General features: G+C 43.7%; 1 protein-coding gene across 3 annotated transcripts in view; it reads left to right on the top strand.

The window, feature by feature from the left end:
• The window catches only part of mpped2a (metallophosphoesterase domain containing 2a), a 53,205-nt gene extending 42,518 nt beyond the window's left edge, over nucleotides 1–10,687 (top strand). For 2 of the 3 annotated variants that reach the window (XM_076147032.1, XM_076147031.1), the window contains 3 exons: nucleotides 9,103–9,218; nucleotides 10,139–10,252; nucleotides 10,419–10,687. In XM_076147032.1, the coding sequence (XP_076003147.1) occupies nucleotides 9,103–9,218; nucleotides 10,139–10,252; nucleotides 10,419–10,537 (349 nt within the window). In that variant the 3' untranslated portion in view covers nucleotides 10,538–10,687. Of the gene's footprint in view, nucleotides 1–4,420; nucleotides 4,841–9,102; nucleotides 9,219–10,138; nucleotides 10,253–10,418 lie in introns of those variants that run through there. The other variant, XM_076147033.1, reaches the window with a different exon arrangement.
• The last annotated feature ends 2,610 nt before the right edge of the window (nucleotides 10,688–13,297 follow it).

Here is a 13,297-nt window from a genome sequence, read left to right as displayed (position 1 = left end):
TACAACCACCCACCTGCTTCTTTCTCATTATCCTGGAGAGGAATGTGAATATTTCTTCCAACAACGGAAAAGCCAATGATCTATAATGAAGGTGTTATGACCTTCAACAGCAGTAAGCTTTACTGATCAGCCCCTGAAGTATTTGAGGTCATGTTAGAAATCAGAAAGGTCATGACCTTATACCGTATCGGGAGACATGTTTGACTTGCAGCAAAACAGCTCCATGAAGATCAATCCTTAATTGTCTAATCGTCAAATTTGAATTGTGGTGGAAATCAATCAAAATCAAGTCAAACTGCCTTGGGGTCAAAGATTTACACCCCTAATTCTTAGCATATTGGAATCTCGTCTGTGGGAGTCAACAGAATGTAGCTTGTATCATCATTTTCTCACCAATTCTTGTACTTTCAGCACTGATTTCAAACAGTGGGTACAGGCGATTTTAATAGACTCACGAAAAATGACTCTTTTGTTTTCCTCGTTGCACTTTAACTCCTAATACCCATACCATCTGACATCAGTTCTTTCAAACCTGCCTGTGCCAGTTTCTATCAATCAAATTACTTCTCTTTTTTCCTGTTGAAAGTCTGTTTGTGTGTGTGGAGCAGCTGACCTTCATCGCCAGGCCTGAATTGGCACAGTGGTAGGCAGAGGCCACAACACAATGGTCCTTTGATTTCCTTTCATCCTTTATCTTCTCTCGTTGAAAATTAAAGTTTGAGTAGTTTAAACCATTTTTTTTCATTATTTCTTTTTCAATGAACTTTCCGAGCTGAGGCAGTAATCTTTGTTCAAAGGAAGAAAGACAGGAAGAGCTCACAACTAAAGCTTTCATACGAGCCGTTTGTGTGCTTTGAAACACCCTGAGAGCCACACCTGTGTAACACGGTGCTGTCCTGTCCTGTTGGACATTGGGTAGAGAAAAGGCTGCAGTCTTGGTCCTTGAAACGGAGTTAAGAAATTAAACCTCGCCTGTCAATTATTCTCACATATTTCCCAGAGATATTATCCTCCCCCTGCCTCTCTTTACTTCTCTCCCACCCCTTCCAGCCCCTGGCCTTCATTGTTCTCCAGGATCAAGTTCACAGAGGTCGGGGGGAGGGAAGGCCTAGGTAATGGGACCCTCGTCCTGCTCCTCTGTGCAGGTTGAATGGGTCTTGGCCCCTGCCCCCAACCCCATGCAGGCTCTCTGAATAGGCCTTACACAGCCCAGATCCCCCCTCTCTTTATTAGGCCGCTCTCCAGTTTCTCCAGACATGCTCGACTTCCTGACTGATCCATATTTCAAAGTGCTGAGATTCCATGTTCACATGTACTCACATTCATGTTCCCATAACACCTCCCGTCTCCTCCCAAACCCCACCCGCCGTCTACAAAGACGGGCAGACAGGCCAGAGACACAGCAGATCTTCATGAACATGTGACAAACACAATGATGACTCAAGTAATCCATGCATCCATCTGGACACACTGTTGAGTATTGAGGATGGTTACAAATAAGAGTTGGTCCCCTTCATCCAGATCCAGAAATGTATGAATTCTACCTGGCAGCGGTAATCCACAGCTTTACAGTGCACAGTACTTAGTACATCTACAGTGATGCTGTGTGGCAGTCGTACATGTTAGGTGTTAATGTGGGAGGACAGAGTGCAACATATTGTTTGTGCTTTTGCTGAGGCTCTGTGTATGAACGCTTGTTGCCATTCTCCATCACTATGTGTGTGTGTCACAGACAGAGAACAAGGCATTTAGGGGGAAGGTAATGATGTAGTGAGGACAAAGATACACTCTGAACAGCGTAATGATTTCAATGACCTTGTTGCGTTACCATCGTCTGATCTCACATCAGTCACAGCTCCACAAATGCAGCTTCAATGATAACTGAACACACACATCACTAAAACACAAGTTCAAAAAAATGTTTATTATTACATTAGTTTATTGAGTTTTTGTAAAATTTGGCAAACATCTTCCTCTACTGTTCACTATTTCTTCCTGTTTTGTGGAAGTCCAGTCAAAATCTTGAGTTATTTAAAGAGCCAAACAAACAGTAGGTATGTTTTTGCTTCTACTTCCTCCTCCTCCCATTGGTTTACATGCCATCATTTAAAGTAAACAGGGTCTTAAAATTGGATGTTGGCTTGTATATCTTTTAAGATATACATGCATCATTTACATTTTAATGCCATCTGATCTGTCCCTCTCTCTCCCTCTCTCTCTCTCTCTCTCACAAGTTTACGTTCACTCAATACTCATAAGTATTTGTCCTTACTATGATTAAGTCGTAAACATGGACAGAATCAATAGGATGCATTGCGTAATGGCGGTCTGAGGCAGGTCCTCCCTTTAGGGAATGCACTCAGAGGTGCCACATGCTGATTACGCCTACATAAATCCACCGTCAATCAATTCTCCATCGCATAATCTCGGTCTGTTTTTTGTAATAAAAATATTTTGATCTCTGCCAATTTCAGTTGCATGCAGGTGTATAAGTGACATTTGCCTTAATGTTCTCTTTCTCTCTCTCCTCTTTGTGTGTGTGTCTTCACACACACTTGTAGTAAAGCTCTGGAAAGCTACTTGGATGTTTATAGCAGCTGTGTTTGCTGTGAAGCCTCTGCTGCTGGCTGATGCAGTGGTTGTTGTAAATTTGCAGCCTGTGGGTCAAACTGCAGCTGGCTGCATCTCGGTGTGTAGACACCCTGGGGAGAGTTGGTGTCAGTGAGTGTGTGTGTGTGTGTGTGTGCGCGTGTCTATGTTTGTGTGCACCCAGCCTGTGTCCCAATGGTTATAGCCTTTCCTAAGCGGCGTAAGTCTAGTGGCTAACCCTTCGCGCCTCTGCATTTGGCAACATGACTCCTTCTAGATTAATCCATTCCACACTCCATCAGTCACTAGGCACAGGTTATTAGTGCTCGGGCAAAGCAGAGCAAACACACCTTCTCTCTCTCTCACACACGCACACACGCACACACACACACACACACAGGTGCACACACCTTCACCCTTGTGACTTCGCCTTCTACCTTGTCGCCAAAGTTTGCGAAGGTGGCCTTGGTGGTGAGAGGCCATTCGTCAAAACCCAGCCAGAGTCTCCACTTGGCTCCTTTTAATAAGGCTACCTGGGCTCTGGGATTCGACACACGCACACGCACACGCACACTCACACACACAGGCCATGCACTCGGCTTTGCACATACTCATACAATCTGCTGTGCAGTGTGTCAGGTGGTGTGTCCCGTGGGGCTTATAAAAGTCCCATTAACATGGCCCTCCTCATTGGTTCTGACAGGTTGATCAATTAGGCCCCTCCCCTGCTGACCCCGGGGCCGCTCTGACACAGAGGTCACATAGGATGGATCGCTGGACCAGCACACACACACTCTCGACTCTCTTTCTCTGTCCACACTCCTCCAGTGTTGGAAGAAATGCTCAAATCCTTTATTGAAGATGAAGAAGTAAAGCCTCAACTGTAAATTGTTTGCAACAAGTATAAGCACTAACATATGTTCACATATCAAATGTATAAAGAGTGTTTAGTCACTGTCTAGGTATGTGGCTTCTAATAAGATCATTTGGAAAATAAATGTCCAGAATTCTCAAAGAATTATGAGCATTGTAGGGAAGGGAGCAAAGGAGGAAGGACCTGAGGGAAGGAAAGATGGGGATGTTTTAAGGTGACTCTGATTCTATCGCGAAACTAGTCATCAGATAAATGGAAGAAGCACACCAACACACAGAATAAAAAATAGACAGAGAGAGCACAGCCGCACATCAAGTACAATATATAAATAAAGGCACTTTGTTGCCCCTCTTATCTCTCCACTCATCAGCTTGTTCTTCCTCTCTTCCTGTCTGTCGAACTCTGAACTGATGTCCCTGCGTGTATCTGTTCTACAGCTGTTAAGGTCCATCATGTTTTACCTTTGATCGTATCTCGACATGCACACTACTGTCTCATCCTGCAGGGACATTTTTTGCCTGTGTGTGTGTGTGTGAGTGTGTGTGTGTGAGTGTGTGAGAGAGAGAGAGAGAGATTTTAAGCTGTATTTGTAATGAAATATAATTTTGCAGGAAGTTCAAGGTCGACTTTCACGACATGGATGGTGAATGGGATTATCGCCGGGTCCTCACAAGCGTTACAGTGCTAGTGTGTGTGTTTGACCTCTTCTTGACATTGTTTGTTATGAGGTCAACATTAGTGTGTGCGGTTGCCGTGGAACAGGACAGGAGGGTTCTCAGCTGTCTGTAGAACGAGAAGCAACAACAGGAGGCTTAGATACTTCGGTGCACACAGTGTTTGGTAAATAGTCTGCGGCACACAGGGTAAATGAAGGTGTGTGTGTGTGTGTGTGTGTGTGTGTGTGTGTGTGTGTGTGTGTGTGTGTGTGTGTGTGTGTGTGTGTGTGTGTTCAATCAGGTTCAGGGCAAACAAGCTGACCAAGGGTGAAGCTGAACCTTTCCTCCCTTCTCCTCTTAGCCATGAAACCGAACTTGTCTCCTCCACACACCTGTTCTGACCCAAACCATCAGAAGGAGCTCAGAAGTTTCCTCCAGTGTTTCCTCTCCTGCACAGCATCACTGCGTTCCCTCCCACACTAGTTTCACTCACAACCCAACAGTGGTCACATTGGATTGGAACACAAAATGTCCAGATTTGTTTTTGAAAACACACTCACATTTACTTTCATGTTCCCAATGGTGATGAATCCAATTGATTTAACACCAATTTAAAAGCATTTAAATAATTTGAGTTTCTGTGACATGGTTGTAAGTGTATATGGTGAAAAGCAATAAAATGTGGGAGGAGTTACATTCAAAGGTGTTATTAGAGCAATGGTGTGGGAGTGTGTGTGTGTGTGTGTGGGTGTGTGTGGGTGAGGGGGTTTAGGGGGAAGTATTACAGCTCGTCCAGGGACCCAGAGCGAGCTGCTCAGGGGAGGGTGGGGGTTGGGGCAGGGTTAAGAGCGGTGTCACGCCCACAGAGACAGCACGCCGTCCTAATGATGTCCACCGGCCTAATTGAATATTGACGTTCCCGCGTGAGGCTAAATGGCTTCCGTCTGCTTCACCTCCACAGGCGGCGCCTAGATTTGATCCTGTTCCCACCTTCTGATTCACGGATCATTAAGTGCACCTGTTACCATAGTTACCCACTTCAGTTCTTGAGGTGCTTTTTGTTTTGTCTTGCTTGGTTTTTCGGGCTCTTTTCACGAGTCCCACATCATCATCATCATCATCCTCCCGCATTGTCTTCTCAGCACCGACCTCTCCTTTCTTTCTTTCTTTCTTTTCTTCCCTTCCCTTTTCTGATCCTTACCTTTTTTCCCTTTTCTTGCTTCTGTTTCTGTGACAGCTTTATTTTATTTTGTCTTCTTTATTTCCCACTGTGCCCACCTACAGATGCTTTTCTTTTGTTGCCATGGCGACACGCTCCAGATGGCGAGTGTCAAGTTAAGATTGGGCTCCAAATGTACACAGCCTGATGACACACACACACACACACACACACGCACAGGTCTACATATACTCTGAGAACAGACTGAGGCATTGGCGCAGCGTACATTCAGTCCAACACTGGCATCCTACTCATACCGGTGAACAGACACACACACACACACACTCGCACTGTATAATAAAACCTGTGTCACAGCCGTGCAGGAAACAATCTCTCCTTTATGTGACCGGGATGTCATTAATCTTTGCTGAGGTTAACAAATGCACTTGCATGGAAGGTATATTTCATACGCAGACAGCCGACAATGGGGCCATTGTGGCGATGAGGTGCAGCGGCACGCTCTGCATTCAGTCAGGACCTTTGGGTTGGCTCCGGATCCACAGCTCACGTCGGAGAGGGGGATTATGTTTCATCTCCCCAGATGAATGTGTTTATGCGGGAAAAACATGGGAAACGCGGAGAGAAATCTGCGTGCCGGCTATTTATTTATTTTGCTGCGAGAACGCCAAGATATATTTTCAGAGCACATAAAAATGAACGTGCACGCTCATTTTTCAAAGCTTAGGCTGCGTTGCTATTCGTCAAAACCACAGGCAGACAAATATCCTGCATGCTTCTTTTGTGTGTGTGTGTGTGTGTGTGTGTGTGTGTATGGACAACCAAAACCCCAGGAATATTGGAATTATTGGGACGATAACTTTATTAAGATGAAACAAACTTTATCAGCCTACTAAATTGAAATAAAGAAATGTTTTCAGCTGCCAATAGTGATTTATTTGCAATAATCTCTGTTATTTGAAAGTATTTATTACATATAATCATGATAACAGCTTGATCTGGGCAGCATAATTTGCTGGAATATGACTTCAGTAATAAATGTTTAGCCGACATGCTGAAGCACAAAATGCAAAGTATAATTTCAAATATTTATAAGTAAAAACACAATGACAGCAACAATATATTCAGTTTGGTTTAGAGGAGAATACTTTATTATCCCAGGTATATGTGTGTGTTGCTGTAGTTCAGCCACTGGCACACACACACAGCAGCCTAGTAGCCGTAGTGTTGAGGACATGCATTCATTCATGAGGGTGAATAATGTGCGTGCTTAGTTTGTTTTACAGAGAGGAGATTTTAAACCTTCGACCAGCAGGTGTCGTTTATATTGATTCATATATGATTGATTTGCTTCTCCGATGCTTCTGGCTCTGTGGATGGATGCTGTGTCTGGCTGAACCACAGTCCGTATGTTAGGTATTTAGGCAATTACAGGTCAAATACAGTATGTACCTGTAACACTGCAGCAGCCTGGAAGACATTTGTGAACTGCAGATCTTGTTGCATATCTCCCAACATATACATCAATACAGATGGATCTGTCTAAAAAATTATAAAACTACTAAAAGTTATCCATGTTTTCTGATCGAGCATCCAGGTTTTCCCCCTCTGGCAAATCAAAACAGAGCGAGGTTTTCTTGAGGAGATGCTTCAAAAAATTACTCATTTTCACTCCATGTGCATAGCTGTGCTGCAGTAAAGGAGATTGGAAGGAGGTTGATGTGTTCTGTGCACGATGAGGCGAGATTTCTAAGTAAAAGTGAACACAAGGAACTGGCAGTCCCCTCAGAGACAAACACTTTTGGTATTAACATCAAATTGAAACACAAATGTGAAAGATCTGAACTTTAAGCTTGTATCAGGCAGTAATACAAGCCTGCTAGTTCATTCCTGTTGTAGATCACCCAGACCTGTTCTGCCTCAGATGCGGCACTTTCTCCATTTCTCCACGCCACAGCCGCACTATTTCCACCAGGGAAGTGGCGAGTCTTCCCAGTAATCCATTAGACCTCCATTAGCTGTGATTTATGTGATTAGTTCTAATTAATCAGTTCAGTCTGTGGCCTTCACTCGCCTGCTCGCTCCTCACATTTCATTTTTAACCCCATTTCTCAGCTCTCCACAGAGCGATAGAGCGAGGGAACGACTCAGCGAGCAAATCAAAGAGCGAGCTGCCACACAAACACATACTGATGCTGCACCAGACCAGAGCTCAGGCTGCCTGATTAAAGAGGATAGTTGCAATTTAAAATGAACCAGCAGGATCTCTGGTCTCTGGCTTCACACATTTGGAGTCCGCTGCGGCTCTGGTTAGCCCTGCTCGCTCCTCCCGTGAAGCAGTATTGATTAGCGGCAGGCCGTCCATCCCTCACTGTAACAAAGCCTATTGATGTTTGTGGAGGGACTGATTTCCCCCTGGTCAAATAGCAGACACAGCACGGCAGCTAAGTGACTCCAAGCTGCTGCTGCTGCTGCTAACTTGACTTGTCTGTCCCCAAACTAACCTGGGACTCACCGGATTAACTGAGCCAGCGTCATTTTTTAAATTAGCTGTACGCCTTAAGATCAAAATGAAAACTTGTGTTGTGGGTTTGTGCCGTCGTAGGTCAGCTTATATTCCGAGGTGTTACGTGATGACAATCTATCTTCTTTCCCCCGGTGTCAGCCTCCCTCTGCCATTACCGCTATTGTGATAAATGAAGGCACAATTTATCAACCAGCCTATACTCCATTTTTCTTTCCTCGGCTTCCCTGCCCCCGCTCCGATATCTAACCTCAGTGCCGGGTCCCTTTATTTCTGCATCTGTTCTCATCCATCCATCCATCCTTCATTCCCACTCAGCCGGATCGAGGCTTTTCTTTGTGTCTGCCAGGGAAGGCTGAGATGCTACCTGTCACCCCGGAGCTGTGTAGCCTCCTATCCAGGCTGCCGGGGGCAACCCTGCAGCTGTCACTCACTCTGTAGCTGACTACAGGACGGGGGGCGTTGTCTAATCAGGGATCGGTTGCGCAATATGGCGGCTACGTTATTAATCAGGTCCATGTATGAATTTCAGTGAAGGTCAAATTTAACTTCAACATTTATACCTTCCAAGTTTTGTATTAATTTCTCTGCCTGTACAAAAGTGAAAAGTCAAGGGCATAAGCATATATTAGTAAGAAGCCGCCCTGTTTTCAGATCCTCTCCCCTTTTTCATGTTAATTTGCCGTTTCTGCTGTTTTCTATTAATGCAAATCAAATACTTCCTCCATCTGTTTCACATTAATGGGAACTTGTGTATCACATTATCATATGGAAGTGCCCATGTGAGAAGGAATGAATAATCTGTAATACGGATGTGCTGTGTGTGTGTGTGTGTGTGCTGTGTGTACCACCAACACTGCCGGCAAAAAGACATTTGAGGACAATAAATAATGGGCCCTACAGGAGGTGTGTGTGTGTGCGGGGGGGGGCGCAATCCCATTCTCTTCAACAGGGATATGTCAAAGGAATGTTCTGACTAATTAACAGCACTTTAAGGTTGTGAAACTAGAGTTGATCACATTTAAGGAATACATGAGTGAAAGTTGAAAAATATACAACCATGCAAGAAGATTACAGACGACCACTTACAGTTTTGATTGATGCACGCTGATGACATAAATACTTACAAATATGAATGGTATAAAAGCTGTTATTAAGAAATATAACACACTGTTTCCACCTCCCAACACTGTAGGCTACATTTGTCTGTCCTACTGGATCCTACCTATGCATACCTAAGCTCTCTCTCTCCTCCTCTCTCTCTCTCTCTGTGTGTGTGTAGGACTCCCTGGTTTAACGGTTGGGGATTTAACCTCCCTCGGGGTCAGTCTCTGCTGGATAAATGGAACCAGGTCCCTGAAGGCATCGACATCCTGATGACCCACGGACCTCCGCTCGGTGAGTCGAATTAACCAATCGCAGCTCCCTCATCAGCGTACCTAATAAGGTTGTGTCTCATTATTTAACATCTGTATGAGCACACCAGGATAGACGTGTGTGTGTGTGTGTATCTGTGTATGCATGCCAGCCTAATCTACGCTGGCGTTAAGGACATGATTCAGTGTTTGTGTTGGGTTCAGCTTTATTAAACATAAACCACAGAATGTTGTGGGTGTTTCTCTTTCTTTGATACAAGCTGATTTAGTTTCTCTTATAGTTGTTTGTGCCTCAGTTGTTTCCCTCCTGCTTTTATCTGTATATTTTATGTTCTCCATCTGGCTTTATTGAGTGATTTCCTTTTCCCCTCGCCTGCGGAGGTGCTTCTGCTGTTGCTGAGGTCCGTCTGATTGCATGGAAACTCAATTTTGCACCAGGGTGACAGACGCTGCAAACGATTGCTGAGAGACCGGGGGACGGCAGAGAGGGCTTGGGTGTGGGTGTGGTGTGGTGGTGTTGGGGGGGGGGGGGGGGCAGTTGACCAACGCTGGAAGATGGCTGGTTCTCTAAAAGTGGATGAGACAAAAGCGGAAACAATGGAACCTACAAGGCTGTAAAAGGGGCCGTAATCACAATTAGTTTAAGGGTGAGCAGGGCCGCACGTAAGGTGTATGGGGTCTGTGCGTCTGTTCCTTCTTTTTACTCTAATCAGCTCGGTGTCCTGCAGAAATAAACCTTCAATACATTTTTAGACAACTTCAAATGTACTGTATTCCTGCCTCAGTGTGTTCCACATGCATCAACTCTAACCCTCCCGTGTGACCTTCACCCATGACCGATTTGAATTCCAAAGGTCCTGGCCCTAAACCCAACCAACCAGCCAACTTTGATCAATCTACTACGAAGCCCTACTGAGTGTGTGTGTCTGTGTCTGTGTGTAGGCTTCAGAGACTGGGTTCCTAAGGAGCTACAGCGGGTCGGCTGCGTGGAGCTGCTCAACACGGTGCAGAAGAGGGTGCGACCCAAACTCCATGCTTTTGGAGGCATACATGAAGGTACAGCATCCTGGCTCAGAGGTCAGAGGTCAGGACTGTCTGGGCCTCACAGTGGAATCACGACCATCTGATTGGTTTATTGTTGGGTTTCACATCTAGTCGTCATGCTGTAAACTGTCAGCCTGCTGTCTCATGATCTAATTTTCTGTTCTTTTCCCCTCCTCAGGCTACGGAATCATGACGGACGGTTTCACGACGTTCATCAACGCGTCGACCTGCACCGTCAGCTTCCAGCCGACCAACCCCCCCATCGTGTTCGACCTGCCAAACCCCTCCACCTCCTGAGAACCCAGGACAGGGGCAGGGGGAGTGTGGGGCGAGGTCATGGGCAGGATAAACTACTTTTTTTTGTATAAATATGTCAAGAAAAAAAATTCTAAGTGTTTCTTTGCAAACTTTTTCGGTCTTCTCCAAGCTGATGATGTTGGAGATGTGCGGGTGGGGGAGGGGCTGGGGGTGGAGTTTGTCTGGGAGGGGGGCCTGGGTGGGTTAAAGGAGAATACCGGTGCTCTGTTATTTAGTTTCTTTGGTTTTGGTTGTTTACCTCATAGACAGCACAGCTTGTTTTGATCCTCATTTCACTCTGCAGAGAAGCACAGTGTCACATCCCATTAGCTAGATCACATATTCTACTAATATCTTGCCCTTTAATTGTGACACCCCTGTGATACCACATCACTTGGCGTCTTTAAAATGAATAATTACGAGGTTTTTATGTCGTAATTATGACAAATGTAACGTTTGACTTTTGAGAAGCTTCTAATGTGATTACATGATCGTTCAGCTTTTTTTTCATCCTTTGTTGGAGGTGAAATCATGAGATTAAGAAGCTCCCTTCTAAAGATTGTTTAATTAAATCATAATCATAGTCCCAATGACAAGAAAACATCTCCAAAGGGTCTTTTTCTTCAATAAGCTAACAGTTCATCTTAAATTTTGAGGTCGACATAAGCTTAGTATAGTTTGTTCTGTCATGTTCATGATCGCAGGAAGACAAAACACCAAACGTACCTACATTCATGTGTCTGTGTGTCTTCTTGTTTGCTGTCTGTCTGTCACCCAACATAGCAGTGTAGGGAAAATCCAAGTCTTAGCTACAACAATAACATTTTACACAGCGACGTCATTGCTGTGCTTTGTAGGTACACTGAGCTGAGTCACTTCCTGATTCATCTTTAACCAACATACACTTACCGACTTACTGTAATGCAGTATATGAAGAAAATACGATTCGACGTTAACAAGCCTGTACGTTCATCTCAACTCTTGTTCCTTTCCTTGTTGGGCTCGGTCGACGTTTATGCATCCAGATCATAGAAACTAATTTGGTCGGCGATCGCACTTGCCTTCATTGTGTGTAAGGATTTTGTTTTAAATTGACAGAATAGTCTTTATTTGCAGCATGAGATGCAAAATGAATGAATGAGAACGTTAAAGTCGTCGGTATTCTCCTTTCAGAGGGATTTTGTGGTTAAACAATCTTGCTCTTGATAAATATTGGTCAGATCTGTAAGATAAAATGATGCTTTGTGAATTTGTACAATTTCTTTAATTGGTTTGTGTTTGCCGGACAATGGACGCATTGTTTTATTTTGTATCATCTGATATTTTTGTGTTTAGGATTGTTTTTTGTTATGTTTTTATGGTCAGTTCCTCTTTTCTTATTGGCTGACAGGGACGCTGCCTTAAACTAGCTTTAACGTTTTCAGCTAGAGCCCCAATCTCTGCGAGCTCAGAGGAAAGTCCTTATTTATTACCCATCACTCCCAGCAGAACAACACCGAACCAACGCAGGGACAGGAAATCCAACTTCAGCCTGATAAATTAATTCTGTTAAAAAACCCAACTAGAATTTCTGGTCAAATTTGGAAAAATGTATGTAAAATATATATATTATATATTCATGTTGTAAAACATCTGTACTAAAAGTTGTGTGTGAAGAAAAAAAATCTGGTGCATTTTTTCTTTCAGCACCTGTATGATTGACATGTTGCTTTGCCGTTCCCATCAAAACGTTCTTCAGACGTTTCTTTAACGTTTTGGTATGGACTCTCCCTGTGAGGCAGATGTTATAATGGATGAGAGAGGAAGAAACGTGTCAGAGTCACAATCCAACAGGTGCCGGTTGTTTCGACAACACGCCTGCCTAAACATGGTTACGTTGTCCTTTCAAGTGTAAGAAAATTTATAGTATTTTGTGTTTTATTGCTTTTTTTTCTAATTTTGCACTGTGTGTAAATGCAATCTTGCTAGCACAAAAAAAATGTTGCCAATAGTTGTCTCAGATTTTGCCTGCTGTAAATGCTCTTTTCCGTGCTCTGTTCCTCTCTCGCTTTTTCTGATTGTATCCCTCCTTCATGGAAATGTTAGTTCTCTCTTTCAGTTCATTGTGATATATTTAGCTGCCTTTATATGCAAATAAAATTGCAAGATTTTTACTTATGGAGCTCTGTGTTGTTTGTTATCACAGATGGGAACTAATAATAGTTATGCATGACACACGCGTGCTGTCAAAATGACTCACACATGAACGGTCTAAAGGAATCAGACTTGCCAGAGGGAAACATTTCTATGATGCCGGTTTTGCCAAGTTGTGACATTTTAAGGGCGTGTTGTCAAAAATAGCCAATAATCCTGCTGCTTTTCTTATTCAGATGCTATCGACAAAGTGCAGGATCATAAGAAAATATTACATTATATAGTTAACATAATAAATCATAAAGAATTGCCCTCCCCGGCTGTAGCATTCTATGGCCTTTAAATGCTGAGAGAGGTTTGTCATCTGCCAATGGCAAAATCAATGCAATGGAAAGCAATATTAACATATCCTGCTCTTTAACTATGAAGACACATTTTTAAATCAAACATTAAATGGACTGCGTTGCACAGATTGAAAACACTTCACTTATCCAGTAGCTTTGGAATGAAAACATGTCACTTGTGTTTGTCTTCTTTCTGTTACATTTGAATGTTTCAGCTGCAGCTCTTCACCATTTCTCTTTGGCTTCATCAGGTTGCAATCCTTCGTGGCTCTCTCCTATTCCT

This window comes from Genypterus blacodes, unplaced genomic scaffold (genome assembly GCF_046128005.1).
Source record: "Genypterus blacodes isolate CSIRO-AG114 ecotype Tasmania unplaced genomic scaffold, CSIRO-AGI_Gbla_v1 ptg000036l_1, whole genome shotgun sequence".
Lineage (NCBI taxonomy): Eukaryota > Metazoa > Chordata > Actinopteri > Ophidiiformes > Ophidiidae > Genypterus > Genypterus blacodes.
The sequence above is the reverse complement of the archived record's forward strand: the minus strand, read 5'-3'. Positions and strand labels throughout refer to the sequence as shown.